The sequence below is a fragment of the Rhamphochromis sp. 'chilingali' genome (assembly GCF_963969265.1).
Source record: "Rhamphochromis sp. 'chilingali' genome assembly, chromosome: 1".
Lineage (NCBI taxonomy): Eukaryota > Metazoa > Chordata > Actinopteri > Cichliformes > Cichlidae > Rhamphochromis > Rhamphochromis sp. 'chilingali'.
In genome coordinates this window covers 54,402,952-54,428,004 of record NC_137929.1, presented here as the reverse complement: position 1 = coordinate 54,428,004, position 25,053 = coordinate 54,402,952, and the positions used below count along the sequence as shown (strand labels likewise).

Here is a 25,053-nt window from a genome sequence, read left to right as displayed (position 1 = left end):
CCCTTGGGGGCATCTCCCATTTTGACCTCGGGACTTCCAGGTTATACTCGGCACAGATGTTCCTGTACACTATGCCGGCCACTTGGTTATGGCGTTCCATGTATGCCTTGCCTGCTAGCATCTTGCACCCTGCTGTTATGTGCTGGATTGTCTCTGGGGCATCTTTACACAGCCTGCACCTAGGGTCTTGCCTGGTGTGATAGACCCCAGCCTCTATGGATCTTGTACTCAGAGCTTGTTCTTGTGCTGCCATGATTAGTGCCTCTGTGCTGTCTTTCAGTCCAACTTTGTCCAGCCACTGGTAGGATTTCTGGATATCAGCCACCTCCTCTATCTGCCGGTGGTACATACCGTGCAGGGGCCTGTCCTTCCATGATGGTTCCTCGTCTCCCTCCTCTTTCTTGGGTTTCTGCTGCCTGAGGTATTCACTGAGCACTCGGTCAGTTGGGGCCATCTTCCCAATGTATTCTTGGATGTTCGTTGTCTCATCCTGGACTGTGGTGCTGACACTCACCAGTCCCCGGCCCCCTTCCTTGCACTTAGCGTACAGCCTCAGGGTGCTGGACTTGGGGTGAAACCCTCCATGCATGGTAAGGAGCTTTCTTGTCTTTATGTCAGTGGCTTCTATCTCCTCCTTTGGCCAGCCTATTACCCCAGCAGGGTACCTGATCACGGGCAGGGCGTACGTGTTGATGGCCCGGATCTTGTTCTTACCATTCAGCTGACTCCTCAGGACTTGCCTGACCCTCTGCAGGTACTTGGTGGTTGCAGCTTTTCTAGCAGCCTCTTCATGGTTCCCATTCGCCTGCAGGATCCCCAGGTACTTGTAACTGTCCTCTATGTCTGCAATGTTGCCTTCTGGTAGTTCAATCCCCTCAGTTCTGACTACCTTCCCTCTCTTTGTTACCATTCAACTACACTTCTCCAGTCCGAACGACATTCCAATGTCATTGCTGTATCGCCTGGTAGTGTGGATCAGTGAATCGATGTCTCGTTCACTCTTGGCATACAGTTTGATATCATCCATGTACAGGAGGTGGCTGACAACTGCTCCGTTCCGTAGTCGGTATCCGTAGCCAGTCTTGTTAATGATCTCACTGAGGGGGTTCAGGCCTATGCAGAACAGCAGTGGGGACAGAGCATCTCCTTGGTAGATCCCGCACTTGATGGTGACTTGTGCTATGGGCTTGGAGTTGGCCTCTAGTGTTGTACGCCACATCCCCATTGAGTTCCTGATGAAGGCTCTTAGGGTCCCATTGATCTTGTACAATTCTAGGCATTTCAATATCCAGCTGTGGGGCATTGAGTCATAGGCCTTCCTGTAATCAATCCAGGCAGTGCACAGGTTGGTCAGTCTGGTCTTGCAGTCTCGGCTGACTGTTCTGTCTACCAGTAGCTGGTGTTTTGCGCCTCTGGTATTCTTGCCAATTCCTTTCTGTGTCCCGCTCATGTATTGACCCATGTGCCTGTTCATCTTAGCTGATATGATGCCTGACAGGAGCTTCCATGTGGTACTGAGGCAGGTTATTGGTCGGTAGTTGGAGGGGACCGGTCCCTTCTTGGGGTCCTTGGGGATCAGGACCGTCCGACCTTCGGTTAGCCATTCCGGGTGTCTCTCGTTAACTAGCAGCTGGTTCATTTGTGCTGCCAGACGCTCGTGGAGTGCAGTCAGCTTCTTTAGCCAGTAGGCGTGAACCATGTCGGGCTCTGGTGCTGTCCAACTCTTCATACTGGAGACCCTTTCTTGGATATCTGCCACTGTGATGGTTACTGTACCCTGTTCAGGGAGGTCGCTATGGTCTGCCCTCAGATCCACTAGCCACTGAGCATTGCCGTTATGGGTTGCGTCCTTCTCCCATATGCTCTTTCAGTATTGCTCCGTCTCCAGCCTTGGTGGTGCTGTTCTCTTATTATTATTGTTCCCTTGCCACTGAGAGTACACCTTTGATATATATAAGAGATAAGATAAGATAAGATAGAACTTTATTAATCCCTCGGGTGGGTTCCTCTGGGAAATTCGACTTCCAAAAAGCACAGCAACGACCGAAGTTACAGTTACAGAATTGTTATATATATATATATATATATATATATATATATATATATATATATATACACACACACACACACACACACACACACACACACACACACACACACACACACACATATATAAATACAGAGACAAATATAAATAAAATATACAAAGGGGATAAATAGAATAAATAGGAATAAAAAATAAAAAATAAAAAATAAAAATACAAGTGAATATATATATATATATATATATATATCAGAATCAGAATACTTTATTGATCCCTGGGGGAAATTATTTTTTGTTACAGTGCTCCATTTTAAACCAACATTAAGACAAGACAGACAATACGCTAACTAAGAATAGTACAATATATACATATATATACATACATACATACATAAGTCACTTATAAATAAATAAATAGTTGGAAAAGAAACATGTGTAGCTGTAGCAGCAAACAGTGTGTTAAGTGGATGCGTTGTACAGGGAGATGGCCACAGGCAGGAATGATTTCCTGTGTCGTTCAGTGGTGCTTTTCGGTAATCTCAGTCTCTCACTGAACGTGCTCCTGTGACTGACCAACATGTCATGGAGTGGGTGGGAGGTGTTATCCAACATTGTCTTTATCTTGGACAGCATCCGCCTCTCCGACACCAACTTGAGGGAGTCCAGCTCCATCTCCACAACATTGCTGGCCTTACGGATCAGTTTATTAAGTCTGTTGGCATCTGCGACCCTCAGCCTGCTCCCCCAGCATGCAACAGCATAGAGGATCGCACTGGCCACAACAGACTCATAGAAAATCCTCAGCATTTTCTGGCAGATGTTGAAGGACCTCAGTCGCCTCAAAAAAAAAAAAAAAAAAAAAAATAAATATATATATATATATATATATATATATATATATATATGAAAACTATACAGAAATATGAACTATGCAAGTCATAAACAGTTGTAGAATTAAAATTATCGTATTGTACAGAATGTTAGTTTTTACAGAATTATACAGTAGCGCAGTTAAGTGAAATATGTGGATAATTTCTATAGAGGCTATATAAAGTGCTAGTGGTTGTGAGTGGTGGTTCAGCCATGTTATTATTGTGTGTATGAGGGTCTTGTCCATTATGTGTGTGTAGGTGGTTGTGGATGTGTGTATGTTCAGTCCATGAGTTTAATGTTGGACAGCTGTAGGGAAGAAGCTGTTCCGGTACCTGGTGGTCTTAGTCCGGAGGCTCCTGTAGCGCCTCCCAGAGGGCAGGAGGGTGAAGAGTCCATGTGATGGGTGACTGGGGTCTTTGATGATTTTCCCAGCCCTTTTCAGACACCGCTTCCTGTAGATGTCATTTATGGCAGGAAGTGGTGCTCTGGCGATGCATTGGGCAGTTTTCACGACCCTCTACAACGCCTTCCGGTCCGAGGCAGAGCAGTTCCTGTACCAGACTGTTATACAGTATTGTGGCAAGCTCAGAGATGGAGGAGACGGAGGTATCGTTCGGTCTTGCTTCCCATGAGCTAGCCAGGGAGCACAGCCATTTATTAACATTTGGAGAAACACACACTGCCGCTAGCTAGCTGCTCAGCGCGGCAACAACAACAACAACAACACACAGGGCGCCCTCTGACCCCGGAAGGACACACCGTTGCAGCGAGAGGGCGTCACCCGTCACCATGGCAACATACACAAAACATAACTGTACAAACAGAACCCCGAACAGCCCTGACCCGCTACAGTATGTTTGTCAGTATGCTCTTAATGGTGCAGCGATAGAAGTTCACCAGGATGTCTGAGGACAGGTGGTTCTTCCTCAGAGTCCTCAAGAAGAAGAGGCGCTGGTGAGCCTTCTTGACCAGCTTGGAGCAGTTGGTCGTCCAGATGACTATAGTACTTCATCAACCAGTAGCGATTTTTGATACGGGTGACACGGGCGGTTGCCCAAGGCGGCATCTTGGTGGGGGCATCACGGGCATCGGCAAAAAAAAAAAAATTTAAAAAAAAAAATTGCTCGTACTCATGCTGCCCTGACATCAGCCAGCGCATATTGGGAATGGCATAGGCACCGATCGGTTTTCTGTCGCCCATTTGTTGGGAGTAAGGGTGCCTTCCGTTTGCGAGGTGCGCCTGCTGCTTGTGGTACAGGGAGGAGAGGGCGGGGCGGCGGGGGATTCACTGGCTGGCTGGAGCGGCATCTAATACCCAACTCGCAAAATAAAACCAACTAAAAACAAAACAACAAACACGAAAACACCATGATTATAATTTGCACCGATGTTTTTTTGAAATTCTATACGCGAAAAGTGAGCGTGAGAGCCCTCGGTGCGCCTGCTCGCTGCTGAAGTCAAAGTAAACTTTATTGTTATCTCTGATACATACAGTCCAGTACATAGAGAGACGAGACGACAAGCCTCCAGTTACAGCAGTGCAAGTAACCCGCTGAAAGGGGAGGGGGACATGCTGCTTCCAAATAGAGCAGATTTCATTCATAATGATGTAAATCCAACACCATTATGTATTCATGATTTGAACCCTGGGTTGTGTGAAATCCCAGAAATAAACCTTAGCCAAAGTGAATCTGTGAACTAAAGTGTAGGTCTATTAGGTCAAGTTGTGGTGATCCTCGAGTTGGGGGATTTGTGTTCACACTATAGTGCAAAATTAAAGATTTTTCTTTTTTTCTGACAGTACTTTTCTGTGTTCATAATTCCATCTACCTCAGGCCTCCAACATGTTTTACCGATGGCTGCAGACACTCACTGTTGTACCTCTTTGCTGACCACCGCCATACAACCTAACCATTCTTTTTTCTTAGTTTATTCATTAATATAAAATGATCAATTGTATCAAACGCCTTCTTTAAGTCTATAAAAACACCAACAGTATATTCCTTATTATCTATTGCATTAGATATCCCTTCTACAAGTTCCATCACTGCCATCGAAGTGGACCTTTTCGCTCTAAAGCCATATTGGTTATCACTTAGATTATGCTTCTCAATATATTTATCAAGTCTATTAACAAATAACCTTCCTAAAATTTTTGAGAACTGTGGGAGTAGTGATATTGGCCTGTAATTGGTAAACTGACATCTCTCTCCGTTTTTATGGATTGGAATAACTTTTGCTATTTTCACTTGTGAGGGAAACACACCAGTTCGAAAGGACAGATTACAAATGTATGCGAAAGGTTGCACTATATATTCTATAATACTTTTAACTAACATCATGTCAATACCAAAACAGTCAGTGGACTTTTTATTTTTAAATGTCTTCACAATGTTAATTATTTCTCTATGAGTTACAGCACCAATAAACATGGAGGACACATTCTGAGTAATATGTTTATTTAGGTCGTTATTATTTCTTGACTCTGAAATTTCTTTTGCTAAATTAAAGCCAACATTTACAAAGAAATCATTAAATTCATTTGCAATGTCTTTAGTTTTATCAAGCACAATATCTTTATCTTTTTTGAAATAGTCTGGATAATTCTTATTTTTTGAGCCCTTTTTGATTATACTATTTAATATCCTCCATGTTTCTTGTGTGTTACTTCTACTTTGTGTGTTACTTCTACTACCTGAGCTACAGCCAGGGGTGGCTGTAGCTCAGGTGGCAGAGCAGGTCAGCCACTAATCAGAAGGTTGGTGGTTCGATCCCAGGCTGCATCCTGGCTGCATGCCAAATGTCCTTGGGCAAGATACTAACCCCGTGTTTGCCTACTGGTGGTAGTCAGAGGGCCCGGTGGCGCCTGTGTTCGGCAGCCTCGCCTCTGTCAGTGCGCCCCAGGGCAGCTGTGGCTACAATGTAGCTTGCTATCGCCTGTGTGTGAATGGGTGAATGACTGAATGTAGTGTAAAGCGCTTTGGGGTCCTATGGACTAGAAAAGCGCTATACAAATGCAGGCCATTTACCATTTTACTTTGCTCCAATAATTTTTGGTAATATTCTTTCTTACTTGTTCTTATAATATTTACTAATCTATTTTTATATAACTTGCACTTCATTTCAGCATCTTTTGTCCTCTGTTTTATGAATCTCCTATATAGATTATTATTATTTTTTTTTACATGCATCTTCTATCCCCTTTGTGATCCATGGCTTATTTGATCTGTGATGCTTTCTAGTGATTTTCATTAAAGGACAATGTTTTTCATATAGTGAAACTACAGTTGATAGGAATGCATCATATGCACTATTTAATCTTCATTTGCAAAAACCTCATTCCAATTGCGTTCTTTTAAGTCCACCTGGAGGGCAGCAATGGCTCTTGTTGTTCTATGTTGTATCATATCAAATGTTTGATTGTTTTGTTTGTAGTTTTAATCCCAAAATAATTTTGAAAAATTGCAAAAACAGGAAGATGATCGCTTATATCAGTTATAAGAAGTCCACCTACTATTTCATAGTCAATTTTATTTGTGAATATATTATCTATCAATGTAGCAGTATCAATTGCTATTCTACTTGGTTTTATAATTACAGGGAAAAGGGAATTACTCTACATTGTATTAATGAAATCTGTTGTTTTCTGATGTCCATTTGGGTTTAGCAAATCTATATTAAAATCACCACAAATTATTTGCACTTTATCATTTAGGTTGCTAAACATGGCAGCAAGTTTTTCATTGAATGTCTCGAGGCATGATCCTGGTGTCCTATAGATGCAACTTATAATTATATTGTTAGCTTTTTCAACATGGATTTCAATAGTAACACATTCCAATACGTCATCTATGGTGCTTGACATACATTCAATCAGACTACATTTCAAAACTTTATCTACATATAAAGCAACACCGCCTCCTTTTTTATTCACTCTGTTCATTGTAAATAATTCATATCCTCCCAGTCCCATTTCACTAACTTTCTCATTATCGAGCCATGTTTCTGATATTGCAATTATATTAAAATTTTTTAACTTACTTAAACATTCTGTAATTTTAGAAAATATTTTATACAGGCTTCTACTATTGAAATGTATGACCAACAATGCATTTGCCATTTTAATATTCCTATTGAATTGGTCGTCTGTATAGTACTCACAAGTATTATTGGTGTTATTGTAGAAGTGGTTATCTGGGTCAATGTTACTTTCAGGGTCATGCATGTTGTGCTCTGCATAGTTGAAACGTTTTGAAGTTTTTTGTCTCAGTGTGTGTCACAAAATAACCTCCTTGACAGTCCTTTTTATAATCAAAGTCTTCCTCTTCAATATCTTTGAATGGAAACCTATAATCTGTGTCCAAACTTGACATTTATGTGTTTTTTGTTTTTGTTGTTGTTTTTTCTATTGTTTTTTGAGCCGTAAGGCCAGAAACACTTTCCATTCCTGATTATGTATATTGCTCTAAGTCTTTGAGTTCTCTTATCATCACAACTTTCGCTTCTTTGGGATTGCCATTTAGTCTTATCATTACTTTGCAGTTCCTCGTCCATGTCGCTTATATCTTATTTTGTTTTTTCAGGCTGCATGCCTGTCTTGCAATTTCAGCAGTCTTTTTCGTTAAATGTGCATTTAAATACACACCGGTCCGTTTCAGCTTCTTTCCCTGTTTCAGTAACTCAATCTTTGTTTTGCGACTCGCAAACCGAAGAATAATTGCTGGCTTTGTTTTACTGTCTTTTCTGGGGAGTGTGTGGCATGCTGCGATATGATGGCTCTGAATACTTACATTCTTCGTTTGAAGGAATTTTATCACTTGCTTTTCAAGTATTTGCAGCTCCTCTACCGGGGCATCTTCACCGTCTTTACCTCCGCCAGCTGTTACTCTGCTGTTCGGTGTTGCGTCTCCAGTCCACTTATGACTAAATCATCCATTCTTGTGTATTGTTCAAGGTCCTCGATTCGCCGTTCCAAGTCGTCTATTTTCTTGTCCTTCTCCTTTATCATGTTTTTTAGTTGTTTTATTTCATCCATTAGGTCATGTAGCATACCTTGTTGTTTAGCCACTTTGCTCAGTTCATCAGACATGAAATTAAGTGATTTCTTAATCTCCTCCAACTCCTCTTCAACTCCTGGGTTTGCTTTTTTAGGCGGCATTCTGAAAATGGTGAGATTGGTATTACCTTGTGATGGCCCGTTGAAGTCACTGTCGATTTACTTGTTGGTGCCTTGCTAGAGGAGCCTGGGCCCAGTGGCTTCTGGAGGATCCTGGGCCTGGTGGCTGCTGGAAGAGCCTGGGCCTAGTGGCTGCTGCAGGATCCTGGGACTACTGGCTGCTGGAAGAGCCTGGGCCTAGTGGTTGTTGGAGGATCCTGGGCCTAGTGGCTGTTGGAGGATCTTGGGCCTGGTGGCAGCAGGAGGGTCCTGGGCCTGGTGGCTGCTGGAAGAGCCTGGGCCTAGTGGTTGCTGGAGGATCCTGGGCCTAGTGGCTGCTGGAGGATCTCTGTCAATCTCACCTGGGCCCACAACACCAACGTGCTGGTAAAGAAGGCCTAGCAGCAACTGCATTTCCTCCTTGTCCTTTTAGGAGACATTTTAGAGCTTCTAGTGGTCCTCAAGTATCGCGTGTCTTTCCAGGAATCATTGACAGCACAGTTTTTGAGTGGAGGCAGGTTGTCGCGGTACAAACGATGGTCCTATTTGCTGCTATGCTCCTTCCTGGTTGAACTGAATGTTCTTAGCAGCGTTTTCCTTCGTTTTTGGCTTTTACGTGTGGACGGGATTTTTAAAAAAAATGAAAACAGAAAATCTCAGTTTTCAAAAATACCCGTGTACGTGTGGACGTAGCCTAAAGTGATTGCAATTTTTCCCATTATTCCCATTTACCCTTACATCAGTCTGCAATACAGCCAGTTGACAAGTGACTGTAGGTTCAGACGCCCCAAATGTGTCTTATGTTTCAGTTTGTTTTTTATATTATAACACACTGTTTTGCTCTCTGTGTAAACAAAACATATTATAATTAAATAAATTTGGTAAAAGTAGGAAATAAAACATAAAACTATCTAAAAGAAGAGTATCATATAATCTCGATTCATTCTTCAGTTGAGGGATACAGAAGTTCCACTTCACATCACCTCTGTTTTTTCTAAATTAGTTTATTCTGCTGCAACAATTTACCTCTGAGAGATGTTTACAGCTGTTTGTTTGTTTTGTTTTACAGGTGGTGTTGATCCTGGCCTACAGCACCATTATTGTGCTGGGAGTTCTGGGTAATTCTCTTGTCATCTATGTCATCTATCGCTTCAAGACGCTCCGCACTGTCACCAACTTCTTCATTGCTAATTTGGCTGTTGGTAAGTTTATACATACAGACGCACGCCAGCAGCTTTTTGTTGCTTCTAATATAATACTGTCACTGTGCTCAGAGCAATAAAACACTTTCTGACATGTGTAGGTGGTGGTGTTTGTGTGTTTTTGTCTCCAAGTGCATGTCTTCTTAAGATTGCTGGGAACTTAATCTGTTTGGGAACATGAGCCCATGACAGAAATCATTCAAATTTAAGATTTAAAGATAAGAGTAAGGTTAAAAGTTTGGATTTGGTTGAGTTTATGGTAAAGTTAGGTTTGTGCTATTGTTAAAACAAGGACAGTGTGCCGTTATGGGTGCATGTCTGATGCAGGGGCGTTAACACCTTTCTTATATCACCACTCTGAAGACCGATGAGCGTTGTCAACAGGTTTACTGACATTCAAAAGGGTAAAGGCAAGGCAAGGCAAGGCAAATTTATTTGTATAGCACAATTCAACAACAAGGTGATTCAAAGTGCTTTACAGAGACATTAGAAACAAAGACAAATAAAAAGCATGATTTAAAATTGATTAAAACAAGCAAACAAACTAACTAACAACAAACAAAACAGTATATAGAATCAAAACAGATAAAATCAGAACAGTAGATAAAATCAGTAGTTAAATGTAAGTTTTGAAATTTAAGCTTAAAAGTGTGGATTTGGTACTTTATTCAAATGCAGCTGAGAACAGGTGAGTCTTCATCCTGGATTTAAATAAACTGAGTGTTTCAGCTGATCTGAGGCTTTCTGGGAGTTTGTTCCAGATATAAGGAGCATAAAAGCTGAATGCAGCTTCTCCGTGTCTGGTTCTGACTCTGGGAACTGATAAAAGACCGGATCCAGATGACCTGAGGGATCTGGATGGTTCATACTGGGTCAGGAGGTCATTGATGTATTTTGGTCCTAAACCATTCAGAGCTTTATAGACCAGCATCAGAACTTTAAAGTCTATCCTCTGACGGACAGGCAGCCAGTGTAAAGACCTCAGAGCTGGACTGATGTGGTCCACTTTTTTGGTCTTAGTGAGGACTCGAGCAGCAGAGTTCTGAATGAGCTATAGTTGTCTGACTGATTTTTTAGGTAGACCTGTAAAGATGCTGTTACAGTAATCAAGCCTACTAAAGATGAATGCATGGACTAGTGTTTCCAGGTCCTGTTGAGACATCAGATCTTTGATCCTTGAAATATTCTTGAGGTGATAGTAAGCTGACTTTGTTATTGTCTTAATGTGTTTTTCTAAGTTTAGGTCTGCATCGATCACTACACCCAAATTTCTCGCCTGGTTTGTGGTTTTTAGGTGTATAGATTGAAGTTCTCTGGTGACCTGTAATTGTTTTTCTTTGGCGCCAAAGACTATTACCTCAGTTTTGTTTTTGTTTAGCTGGAGAAAATTGTGGCACAACTAGTCATTAATTTCCTCAATGCATTTACCAAGAGCCTGTACAGGGCCTCGGTCTCCTGGTGACATTGTGATATAAAACTAAAAGCAAGACAAAAAATACAGTCATGACATACATATGTGCAGCATAATATGCATTTATATACCACCCTGCTACTACATAGCATATGTCTAATTATGTAAACTTTTTAAACTACTACTGATGCTATCCCAGACGAACTCCAAAATCACAGGTAACTAGCTTAACAAAAGGACTAGCTTTACAGCCAAATACTGCATTAGCGGGCAACATATTGTACAAAAAGTTGCAACTTATACTTTAAGTACATACCGGCGATACAACCATAAACAGAAGATGTGGACAGTATTTCTTCCAACAGGACACCATAAACTGTGTGCCGATATGTTTCCCTTCTTCTTTCTCACTTGCTTTGCTTGACTGAGCGGATTACTTGGAGCAGCCACAGAGGGCGCTGTAAACACATAATAAATAACAACTGACTGAGAATGATATTTTAGTGATACAACATTTTACAACTTTTAGTGATACAGAACAGACAGCTTCATGTTAAGGATTCCTCAGGATGACAAGTCTTCAAGAATTGTGCATTTATACAATTTATGCAATTGCAATTTATATAAGCACAGAGATAAGTCCATTTTTAGAGCCCTAAGAAGATGATTACCCTTTCCTAACCTTCATTAGTGCTGTTTTGGTGCTTATTTAAATGCAGGCCCATCTACCTACCTAGGGAGTTCACCGTTGTCATAATAACAGCTGTTTACATACCACCAGATGCTAATGCTAACTCTGCGATCACACTCCTGCATACAAACATCAATAATAAACAGAGCACTTACCCTGACGCTGTACATATCGTAGCAGGGGACTTCAATCACGCAGACTTAAAAAGAGCAATCCCCAAATTCCACCAGCACGTCAAGTGTGCCACTAGGGGTGACAAGATTCTGGACAAAGTTTATTCCAACATCAAAATGGGCTACAGGGCCAGACCTTTGCCACATCTGGGTCAGTCTGACCACTTGTCACTGTTTCTAATCCCTGCATATGCCCCCCTCAAGAAAACTGCTCTTACCATCACAAAGAATATTACCATATGGCCAGAGGGTGCCTCTCAGCAGCTGCAGGACTGTTTTGACAGGACTAACTGGGATATCTTTGAACATCAGGACTTGGAAATGTTCACAGACGGTGTCCTCTGCTATATAAAACACTGCATAGACACTGTTACAGCAGTCAAACGGATCCGGGCTTATCCCAACCAAAAGCCCTGGATGACCCGGGAGGTCAGGCAGCTGCTGAAGGAGAGGAACATTGCGTTCAGGTCTGGCAACAGGGATTACTACACCACAGCCCGATCCAACCTGAAGAGAGGCATCAGAGAGGCAAAGGGGGACTATAGGAGGAGGATCGAGGACCATTTGAAGAGTAATACCAGCCGGCAGGTGTGGCAAGGCATCCAGCACCTAACCAACTATAAGATCAATCTCGGAGCTGCGGACGGTGACCTGGAGCTGGCAGAGGAGCTGAATATCTTCTTTGCCCGCTTTGAGACCAGGGTACCGGAGGTATTGGAGCCACAGCAGCAACACGCCACCCATAGCAGCACCACCCTCACCCTGGAAGAGCACGAGGTGAGGCGCATGCTGCAGGCTGTTAACCCGAGGAAGGCGGCGGGTCCTGATGGTGTGCCAGGTCGAATATTGAGGGATTGTGCAGGACAGCTGGCTGGGATCTTCACCAGGATTTTCAACAAATCCCTCGCACAGGCGACTGTCCCACTCTGCCTGAAGTCCTCCACCATAGTCCCCTTGCCTAAGAAGCCCCACATCACCGGCCTGAATGACTACAGACCGGTGGCACTCACCCCAGTGGTAATGAAATGCTTTGAGAAGCTGGTCCACAGACACATCACAGCAGCCCTGCCCCGCAGCCTGGATCCACACCAGTTTGCCTACAGAGCAAACCGATCCACGGAAGACGCTGTAGCCACAGCACTCCATGCTGCATTAACTCACCTGGAAGAGCATGGTAGCTATGTGCGGATGCTCTTCGTGGATTACTGCTCAGCTTTTAACACCATCCTTCCACACAAACTGGTGGCCAAGCTACAAGACCTGGGGCTTCCATACAGCACCTGCATGTGGATCAATAGCTTCCTCTCGGGCCGTAGACAGAAAGTCAGAGATGGCCATCACACATCCTCAGCCCTGAGTCTCAGCACTGGCTCACCCCAGGGCTGTGTGCTCAGTCCACTGCTCTACTCTCTCTACACACACGACTGCACTCCTCGCCACCACAGCAACATCTTTGTGAAATTTGCAGATGACACCACAGTGGTGGGGCTCATTTCCAAGGGAGACGAGTCTACGTACAGAGACGAGGTGGAGCAGCTGACGTCATGGTGTAAGGCCAATAACCTCCTCCTCAACACTTCAAAAACCAAAGAACTCATAATAGACTTCAGAAGGAAAAAGGCAGAGATCCAACCACTATTCATAAATGGGGACTGTGTAGAAAGGGTGGCAAGCTTCCGCTTCCTGGGAGTCAATATAGAGGAGAACCTTTCCTGGAGTGTGAACACCTCCGAGCTGCTGAAAAAGGCCCAACAGAGACTGTACTTCCTGAGAATTCTCAGGAGGAATAACATCACACAGAGACTGCTGGTGTCCTTCTACAGAGCCACCATTGAGAGTGTTCTAACTTACTGCATATGCATCTGGTACACTAGCTGCACAGGGGCTCAGAGGAAAGCACTCCAAGGGATCATTAACACCGCCCAAAAGATCACTGGCTGCCCTCTCCCCACACTGGAAGTTCTACACAACGCCCACTGTTTTAAAAAGGCCCAAAACATCATAAAAGACACCTCACATCCTGGCCACTCCCTGTTCGAACTGTTGCCCTCAGGCAGACGGTACAGGGCAATCAGAGCAAGGACTAATAGACTCAAACACAGCTGTTATCCAACTGCAATAACACATCTGAATACTACAAAAAAATGTCCATCACGCCACTCTTGTGTTAATCTATGCACGGTCTGAAGCATGTGTGTGGGAATGTATGTGAATGTTTTACTGTTATATCTTATTAGTATTTTAAGTATTCTATCTATTTTATTTATTGAATTTTATTGTTTTATTTATATTTTGATATTGCTAGGGATGATGCAATGATCGGGGACCATTCTTAATTTCGTTGTTCTCATGACAATGACAATAAAGTTTCTGATTATTTACAATATTATTAGGAAGCACTGAAATCATTTTCATTGCTATGCAGATAATACCCAGTTTGATTTATTAATGAATGTAGATGATACAAATTATGTTCTTAAAATATAGGCATGTCTTCAAGACATCAAGACCTGGATGACCTCAAAGTTCCTACTTCTAAATTTAGACAAAACTGAGGTTATGGCACTCAGTTCTAAAAGTGTGAGAAACATGGTGTCTAAGCAGATAGTTACTTACTGGGTAATATCAACTTGGAGTCATTTTTAACAGGATTTGTTCTTCAGTGTTCACATTAAGCAAATATGTAGGACTGCGTTCATTCATTTGCTTAATATTGCTAAAGTCTCAGAACAGCCTTCAGCTGATCCAGAATATTTCAGCAAGAGAGCAAAATGAGATTGCAAAAGGAGACTTTTCTCTAAAATTGGCTTCTCTTCATTGGCTTTGTGTTAAATTCAGAATTGAATTTAAAATCCTTCTCCTCACATATAAGGTATTGAATAATCAGGCTCTGTCATATCTTAAAGACCTTATATCAGCCCATTATACTAACAGAGCACTTTACTCTCAGACTGCATGTTGTGGTTTTGAATAGTGGAGAACTGGAGATCAAGCATTCAGCCATCTCTAATAAATAACCTCCCAGTTTGAATTTGAGAGACTGTCACTCTCTCTACTCTTGACACTAGGTTTAAAACTTTCTTTTTCTTGAAGGTTGCAGTTGGCAAACTTTATCCTTGCTAAATCATTAGCAGTTATTATACTCTGGTTCTTGCTCCCATAGTGACTCTTTTGTCCTGTGTCTCTCTGCTTTCTTCTCTTTCCAGTCAGTACCAAGGAGTTGAGGCAGATGGCTGCCCCTCCCTGAGCCTGGTTCTGCTGGAGGTTTGAAAGTAAATTTAGAGAGTATAATAGAACCAGGTTTGGCCCCTTGTAGAAAAAATAGAAAGCCAATACATATCCTGAAGTGGAGATGTGTGGTATCAAGGCTTTCCAATCTTAATGCTTCCCACAGGAGGGATTTATTTGATTTGGATTTTTGAAACTATTTCCGAATGTTTTCTGCCATTTTCATTGCTTGTTCTGTTCTTTCTCCATTGTAAGTTTTACACATCCAGATGCTCGTTCCAGTGTTAAAAGGTTGTGCCACAGACATTATGAGCCATTTTGCCTGAAAACCCCTCTTTGGATTGTTTCATCACGTTAATAATGTTAGCGTTACCCATCTGGTGATCTGAATGATAAAAGTTAACTTAATGGAGACTGCCCTTGGTAATATTCCTTTTAATCCCTGGTGGTTTTGTGGATTTTCATCTTTAGATAGTGATCAATGTTTACATGCCACAAGCTCACATATTTGAAGCCTGCTAGCAAGAGAAATGGCAGATTGAGAGTGTGGTAGAAAGAGGAAAAGTTCCCAAGATGTTTCCCTGGAGAGGTTTATTCACTTCTGTTGCACTATCTAGTCATTCTACACTAGTGCCAACACTGAGTTCATCATTATTAGATCAATGAAATTGCATTATGAGGGCTAGATTCATGGGAATTGGTTAAATGAGTCCCAAAATGAAATTCAACCACTGAGAATGGTATGTCAACTTGATGTCAAGCGTAACAGGTAAACAGAGGTGGTCTTCTAATGTCAAAGTTGTAATCTTGCAATGAGTTTGATAGACTTCTTTGCATGTAAATGGAAAATGCAACTTAACCTTTTAAAGCCAAGTGTATCATATTTGATATGTGAGTTATGGTGAGTTTTTGAGACTTCTACATGATCAGTAAAGACTACCGCCCTCTTGTTTGTTTGTTTTTTTAATTTCATTGTGAGGTTCACTATACACTCCAACTTTTCCAAATGTTTGAATTTTCTGGTAATTATTTCAGGCTTCATGCTTTAAAGGCATAAAGAGCCAAAGCATCTGTTGCAAATCAGTACAAATAAGATAATTTTCCCCCAGAAAGCTCCAGAGAGACTAGACTTTTTAAATCTCCAAATAATAAGAATCATCAATTACAGGGGTTAACCAAAAAAAAAAAAAAATCCAAAACATCACGACAGTCAACACAACTTGTACAACAAATACCAGAAAGGTACCGAAAATCTAATTCCTGGCTTGTTCTATGCACATATCTTTTTATAAAAAGTACCCCAGCCTAGATGTGATTCATATCATCATAGTCACTCATGCCCTGTTGATGGTGGTAGCGTCATCCTGGTAGAGACCACTCCCATTACCATAGAAATCTTTCATCATAAGATTAAGGTGTTCTCCCTGAACAGATTTCTGGGGCGAGTGAACCCAAACAACAGCAGCAAAATGCTGCCTGCAGCATAACACAGTCACCGTTTCTTCAACGTAGGGGTCAAAAGTTCAGCTTATTCCTTTAATTTCTAACCCGTCTGTATATGTGTATGTGTAAGCTGTCAGTAAGGATGACTCAAACATCTGCCGCTGTGTGCTAGATCTTAGTGATGTCTCAAATTTGTTGGGTGGTTCGAGTGGGAGAGGCCAGCGGATGCAGAGATGAACTCAGACATTTGTTGTTTTTGTGACACGCAGACATTTTAAATGGAGGAATCAGAGTTTTCTTAACCAATATGTGAAGAGTGTCTGTGTGAGCACATAAATAAGGATTTTATACAGAGGACAGAAAAGTGACATCTAAAGAGTTCAAAAGAATTTCAAGAGATGCACAAATCCTATTTTGCCATTTTCCTTTTTATTTCATGTATGATGACCCAATTCATAATAATAATTCTTTATTTAAAAGGGACAGTACAGATTAACATCGTCCAAGTATAAAACATAAAATTGATGTACTGCACATAAGTTTATAGGTATTGCTAGTTTCCAACCATTGTCCCTTGTTGGGCTTACATTCACAATACACGGAGTTAAAACATACATTTTCATGAACCCAAAATAAACCACGAATACAGCTACAATTTTAGACAATGTAAAAAGAAAAAAAAGATTACTTAAAATGACTACAGCTCTGATTTCCCTTTAACCAACCTTTAACCTTCAATGTAAATGATCTAATACCTGTAAGGCGAAAGCGCATCAAATCCGATTTTTTTGACCCTATGCGACCCATATCCGATCCTGGTATGACAGTGTGAACGGCACAAATCCGATATTTTCAAATCCGATCTGGGTCACTTTCGTATGTGGTACTGAATCCGATACATATCCGATGTTTCAGAAAGCGACTGCTGTGTGTACGGTCAAGTCGCATTAAATCCGTCTTTTATGTCACTGACACAAAACAGACGCCAATTATCAGCACCGGAGAAGCGCCCGATAAGACATCGCGAACACCTCCTGGCCATCCGGTGAAACTGTTGGGAAGACAACGTTGGAGAAACGTTAACATTTTATTTGTACTGCATAACCTGCAGATTCTGACAGAAATCTGCAACTATCCTTTGAAGCACCGCTCCTCTAAAACAGCAATAAGGATCATTATTAGGTTATCTACATTATTATGCAAATAACAAAATAACTTAAAGCAAAAATTGGGAAACGTGAAGTCCGAAGTCTTTATATTAAGGGCCATCAGTCAAACAATATTGTTTGCTCTGGGTCTAAACAGAGCGCGTTGTGTGACATCTTCTTTTGCGCATGCGGGACACTTTGAGCGTTCACACTAGAGAGCGTTTGTTGTCGCATTTTATTTGTAGTGTGAACGAGCAGACAAAAAAATCGGATTTGATCAAAAAATCGGAATTGAGCATTAAGACCTGCAGTGTGAACGTAGCCTAAACAGCAATGGGCCAAGGACAGTTCCTTGGGGGATACCCATTCTATTTTCCAACATGGATGACTTTTTTTGGTCAACCCTCACACACTGCTCTCTTGTGTAAAGATAAGACTAAACTGATTGTTTTGAAAAATCTAAATTAAAATGATCTATGATCTATTTTTTATGAGCACAATATATTTTTAATGTTAGAGAAGGAGACTTTGGGTATACAAAAGGCAAAGCTCAAAAGGAAGTTAAACGTGATGTGCTTTAGAATGACAATAATCAGACGTTTCTAAAAAATAAAGTCGAAACTTTAATGTTTCATTACAAGATCCCTTTTTTTATTGGTCATAATGACTGTATTATCATGCATTATCATTTTGGTTTTCTTAATTGTTAATTGTATTTAGATGTATTATGTGATTCAGAGGTGAATGTAGGCAGTTTGGCTAGGATCACTCAAATCTGATTATAAAGATTATAAAGAATAATTAGTTGACCCCACTAAGCACAGTGGGAATAAACATTTACCACTGAGATATTTCTTATTAAAAAGATATTCAAATATTTGCATTACAGTGGTCCCTCGCTATAACACGGTTCACCTTTCGTATTTTTTTTGTGCAATTTGCCTCTTCTTCTTTCTTCTTTTTTTTTGTACAGCGCATCGTGTTCTGCTTCCTGATCAGCTGTAGACCATTATCAATCAATCTCGTGCCGCATCTCCTGTACAGTACAGAATGCGTTCATCTTGTCAAATTTATATAAATCTTCACTAGCAGTGTGAATCAGAAGTGCTGTACTGTAAGTTTTCTCCCCTACAATACCGGAAAAAAGTTTGGTACCATCAAAGGCACCTGCGTTTTTTTAAAACTATAAAAAATGGACAGGTGACCAACTTTGGGGAAATTTCTCGGCCCACCTAATTTTTAAAAAAGACAGGAAAGGAGTACATTGATATTTATTTCAAAAATAAGCATCTTAGATTACACTGTGCACAAAACAGGAGATGCATTTTTTAATGGAAATAATAATGAATCCATCACACAGTGGGGCATTCAGTGTCACCGGTTATTAGTTCCATTTCAAATGTGCAGATGTTTCCATATTAAAATTACCTGCAAAAGCTCAAGAATGTATTCCCCAATATCTAACTTGCACAGACCCAAATGCTCCATAGTCCTTCAGCACCAAACTACTGTTAACAAAATCACTAACATGGGCTTAGTTAATTCGACAGTAACTTATGTATGTTTTTCTTTCCCAAATTGTATGACTTAACTGTAAAACTATGTCAGTAGAATTCAGCTGAGAAAGCGCACTTCGAGGGTCTGTCCATAATTACGATGCTACATTACATGTATAAATATTCCTAAGTAAGTCTTTAACGCCATCTCTGTACCTGAATATTTGAAAAAGAGCCAAAGCAGAAGTAAAATTATTGCACAGTTTCAGCACTAATAATAGGTCAAAAATGACTAATTCAGGAATGATTCTGCAGATAAAGCATGAGGAATTCTGGCTTTTGATCTATTAAATTAATGAAATTAAAATATTTTAATTGACCACCCTCCAGGTAGTGATTTCTCGCGCAGTTCTTCTTAAGTGAGAATTCAAGATTTTTCCCATTGTTGTCAGTAAAATAATTTGATGTGCACAAAATAAATATTTTAAATTACTTCCCCAGAAAAATGTATACAATAATTTAGACATTAGGGAAGAATATTTCATCTATGAACGTCTAAAGGAAATGTTGTCAGTCATCTGCATTTGTTAATGAGATGTAAATCTAGAATATTTATTTAAATTTTAGAAATATGAAGATGCATTTTCTTAGAACATTTGATGGTGCTGATTGCACACGATGAATCAAATGCAGTCTTTCAGTATTCATAGAGTGAGAGTCAAAAGAAAGACTGAGCAGTAATGAGTGTAGCAACAGAAGACTGGTATCACGTGACTGAAGTTTTGTTTTCTGGCTGTAAAGGACTAAACTGCCTTTGTGCCAGTTTTACCTTTTTAATGAGTTGGAGACTATGTTGGTGTCAACATGAAGCATGAAACAGGACTGAACAGCAAGAGAAGCCAAGACCAATTCTTAATCACCTGCTTTGATACGTGGTAGGCAGTTTCACCTCAGTTTTATTTCTGTCTAATGAGACAAGTGTAAACAGTTTCACATGTCCCCCGGCTGTGATGCTTAGTTGTGAAACTTCACTCGGCTGCATGATTCACCGTACTTTGTTTTAGCGCAACTATTCATGTTCAAACTGAAAGATGGGTTGAAAATCTGTGTTTTTAGGTTATTCTCAGAAATGCCAACACAACTGAGAGAGTTTTGCCATAAATTAGTGTGAACAAGACATAAATGATAGCAATTAATTAAAACATACAAAACATCCTGATAAATCTTAGAGAATTTAGTCTTCTAAATGCATGACTTAACATGAAACGACTAACTAAACAGGTGAATTTATAAGCACCACATCAGCACACATGCTAATGAATTTTAACAAACTGTGAGAGGTAATGGAGTGTGACGTGGGAGGGAAATTGCCTTAGCTGTCAGAGCTCGTCAGGCCTGAAGAAGCACAATAATATATTTTATTCAGAGCATACACTTCAGGGAGCATTGATGTAGCAGTAAACAAGACAAAAAACATTGATGGACAGGTAAAATGTTTCTGCATAGAGAGAGAAGTATCAGTACTACAAGGCGTGTTAAGATGAGAGTGCACAGACAAAGAATCTCTGCAAAGAGACTGTTTGTTATTGTCAATAAATCTAATAAAGACACACAAATGCCTCCTCCTATTTTTGCTGTTGCTTAAAAAGCTGAACTATCATAGATCTCTGTTTTACAGACTTCTACTATTGTCTAAAAAATTCCACGCTGTGTGAGTCGATCCTCCTTTAGTAGTACATTGTGTTTGGGAAAGGTTAAGATTTAACTTCGAGGGTATAATAATGTGTACTTCATTAATACCCATGGAGAAGTTCTCTGCAAAAACAACCAAAATCAATAATCATCACACAAAGAGTAACCCCTCGAAACTCACCACAATAATCAACAGTAAACACAAAGACTGCAATCCAAAAACTAAAAAAGAGCAAAATCCACAACAGAAACTTTTACCAACCAAAAACACAACAGAGAGCCCAGCAACCAACAACGTAGAAAAAAACACATTATCTCCTAACAAAAACCAATAATTGAATAATATTTAAATTAACAACCAAGACTAACACCAGAATCTACCAAAACAAAAATGATCACAACACATAATAAACAACCAGCAGAATTCAAAAACGAAAAACCCAACCACAACAGCAGCTATTCACAATCAACAACAGCAAAAGGTCCCAAGGACTGACAATCCACAAAAATAGCAATTATCATCCAACATAAACCAAAAACAAAACCAAACAAAACAGAAAAACCTTACCACCGCTACTGGACGTATTTAAAAAAATTACCAATCAAGAATAGAAACCCAACCATCACTATAACAGCCAATAAAAAAGCCCCACAAGCCAACAAAATAAGTCAAAAAAAGTACTAGAAATGACAAACATCGCAATACCAACAATCACACATAGAAAGGCTGAACTCCATCCTGACTTGATTTTAATGTTTGAAGTAAACACAAATTATATAGCAGAAAGAAAAGTAGCTTACTTCTAAAAGATAATGTGATGTGATTAATTTTACGGTTAATATTGCGATGCATCTTTAAAATATCCATTCATATCAGGATGATTCACAACAATTTTATGCCCATAACTCTCTCACATGTTGTCTTTGGAGCAATCATTTGCAAATCTGTTCAGTTGTGTCGAGGCATGTAATAGAAAGGGATGTGATTGTGACAAGTGATGCTAAGTCAAAAGCAGTTTAATCTATTTTAGGACTATACCGGATTTTCCTTGGTCCCAAAAACCTGAGAACCCCTTGGACTAGTTCAGTAACATCTCGCTATCGTGCAGTTATGAGTGTGGAACTTCCTTACACTCGTCCAATGCTGACAAAATAAGGTGGTAAATAGTTAATTGCAGTTTTATTATTTATAATAAATGATAAACAACTTTACATGCAGTCACAGCTCATTGTAGAACTGCTGTACATTTAAGCTAAGATCCTTTAAATTCACAACCACTTCACTGTTTTTAAATGAAGCATATGACTATTTTATAAAGCAGCAAGATGAAGACAGAAACAACCGCGTGTTGTATTGTTAAAATCTCTTTAACTGTGACTCGATGACCTACATGCCTTCTGGTTTAAGCTTTTTGAGGCGCTGCAATCAGCTTTGTGAGGTCCCTGGCATCCCCTCTCCATCTGTCACAAAGTACAAAATGAGCTAATGAAGAAAAAGAAAAAAATAATTAGATCAAACGCCATTTGCTTACTCGTGTGTGTGTGTGCCTAACTCTACGTGTGTTCGTGTGCAGAAGCATCTTTATATAGCCCCGAGACTCGCTTGTTCTGAGAGGAGTAGAGAAAATTGGATGCAAAATAAAATCCACCATTGGCCATCATTAATAAATGCTCACACATACTTACTGTTCATGTCCTGGAAAAACACTATTAACTTATTTTTGCCTTTTGCAAGTTTTGCAAATTAAATCCTCAGTTAAATCTCAGTGTAATGTTTTTCATTACTACTTCCTTGCACTCCTTCTCCTTCACTCCTTCACAATGCACTGTGGTCACTGCACATCTAGCTAGGCTTACATATAATATCAGTGGCATTATATATATGTTGGCTCAGTTTTATTAATTTAGATCCAGTTCACAATAAGGTGTTTTATATTGTAGGATAAATGCCATACAGTACTAGACTGAACATCACAGTAGTCAGATAATCCCTTATGATTAGCACTGGGTAAAAGCTGAAAGGCTACCTCAAAGCTTACCTGGTTCGATGTAACATGGATATATGTGTAGGATATTGGCAGTGATTTGATAAACGCGGGTTGTAGCGGATATTCTATCAATATTATATATGTGCATGCTCTAGTTTGCTGAGGCTGTCCCAAGCCAGCTAAGAGACATTTTCCCAGACCCTGGGGTCTGGCCAGGCTCTCCTTTTGGTAAGAGATGCATAAAACACCTCTCCAAGGAAGGGTCCCGAGGTTGTATCCTGATCTAATGCCCAAACTACCTCCGCTTGCTCCTTTCAGTGTAGAGGAGTAGCAGCTCTACTCTGAGCTAGTCACTGTAGTCACTAGGGATGGGTATCATTTAGGTTTTATCCGATACCAGTACCAAACCGGTACTTTTGAAATGGTGCCGGTGCTTAAAGAATCAAGAACACAAACTTTGTCCAAAAACCTCTCATGTTTAGCTGTTTCCCACTTTTTCTTTGGTCATTTTAGCCTTTTTGGCCAGGGTGAAGGGAGTATCTGCCATCAAACAAGAAGACAGCTGCATGTAACTATGATGGTGTTTGCTAGTTCACCTTACATTTGTTAATGTAATAACATGGTTAGCCTACTCAACGGAAATTACACACGAACAACATTAAGCTACTCATGCAGAGAAGAACGGCTGCTGCTGCCATCATCATCCGTCCCCATTTCTGCTACACTGGCAGGGCTAGGGGCCAGGACTCTCCTCTTCGGGTTTTTGGGGGATGTTGCTAACTCCGGGTCCGATAAGAGGCACCACACCTGCAGTAGATGTGCACGGTGTGAGGTTTCGCAGCAAGCTATCAAATACGGTGCATTTCTCGGCTTTTAAAAAAAACGCCATGCGTCGCCAGGTGTTTCATCGGATTTGAGGTGTTACCTCCTTTGACAGTATCACCTTAAAGCACTTGTTGCAGGCTGCTGAATTTGCATCTTTTGCTGTGAAGTACAGCCAGACTTTGACCGCTTTGCTTTGGGCATTTTTAATCTGTAGCTCTGCTTTAAAAGGACGTACGTACCTGGGCCCGCCTACTACGCTTGCAAAGGTAAAATGATTGGCTGGAATCCAAAGTGTGTGACATCTCAGGAAAAAAAAAGCACTGAAATAAAACACCGAAATGTGCGCTGCCTTTCAGTCTGGTTACTACCGTTTATGTCAGAACCAGTGCCATAATGGCACCGGATACCGGTACCCATCCCTAGTAGTTACTACAGAGGCAGCTCATTTCTACTACATGTATCTGAGCTCTTAGCCATAGGTGAGGGGGTACTGCAGATAGACTAGTAACATGACAGCATTTCCTGTACTCTTAGCTCTCTCTCACCACAATAGACCCGTATTGCATGCTACAGATGGTTCACCAGTCTCCCTTGAGCTGATGTAATAACTTTAGAGATAAATTGCTCATATAGTGTAAAATGCATATGGTGAGCTTTTGTTTTCTTTTGTGGCATGCTGAGCCTGAGAGCAGTATATTCTGCTCTGATCCAGGCAAATAGTCCAGAGTTTCAGGGATGCGTGTACTACAGTGAGCGCATAAAGACGTTACATAAAACTGAGACATGACACAAGCAGATATGACAGTCTGCATAAACAGTCATGCTCAGTTTATCTCTCAGTACCCCATCCGTCTGGCAGGACACAAGCACAGCTTTCATGCCTTTGAAATCTTTTTCTGGCATCTTCACCGTTTGCTTATAACATCTGAAGAAGTTAGATGCTTGTGTTTTCCAGCTGAACACACCTTCACTGATGGAGAGGAAAAGTGATAGATGTCAGTTTCTTTCTTTTTTAGCACATTATATCATAACGAATGAAATTGAGTATGAGAAATGATAATCTGAATGAAAGTGCTGCTGAGAGTCTTTCATGGTGCCAGAGGCTGCTTTTTGTAAAAATGCTCTAAAACTGTGCACCCAAACTGAGCAACCTTGGACTCAGTAGATAAAATTTTGAAAATATAGTATAGCATGTTAAAATATAGCATGTTGCTGTCTCCGGCAGGTCAGGGTGAGATTTGAAAGCAAAAAAGTAATGAAACAGTCACAGTAGTCCTGAACAGCCTTTCCATTTTAGCCTTTTCACTGGGTAACATTTTAAAAACTGAGCTGTTAATTAGAATTGGGCCTGCTCATGAGGAGAGGTTTAAAGGTTACAAACACTGCTGCAGTGTCTTAGAAAAGACCTGCGGCTGAAAATGAAAAGCATTTGAGACCAAGCATTTACTTGGATGATCTGATATCGTCGTGTTGGTGTTGTTCCCACATCATCATGAAAATGTTGTTCCAGGTTCAACATTGCAAGTGACCAATCACATTCTTGTGACGTTATTCTTTTGCGCGCCAAGCCATTCGTGCATTTATGAAATTCCAATGTTGCAAGGACAATATCAGTTCTGCTTAGCGTTTATTAAAGGGTTAGGGTTAGGGTCAGGGTCCGTTGATCGGCGGACAGAGTACAGGT

The 25,053-nt window shown here is 40.6% G+C and overlaps 1 protein-coding gene across 1 annotated transcript in view; it reads left to right on the top strand.

The window, feature by feature from the left end:
- npy2rl (neuropeptide Y receptor Y2, like) overlaps positions 1-25,053 on the top strand; it is a gene marked incomplete at its 3' end in the record, with an annotated part of 84,552 nt that overhangs the window by 43,333 nt on the left and 16,166 nt on the right. The window contains exon 3 of the mRNA XM_080898774.1: positions 9,142-9,274. Coding sequence (XP_080754900.1) covers positions 9,142-9,274 — 133 coding nt within the window. The remainder of the gene's footprint in view (positions 1-9,141; positions 9,275-25,053) is intronic.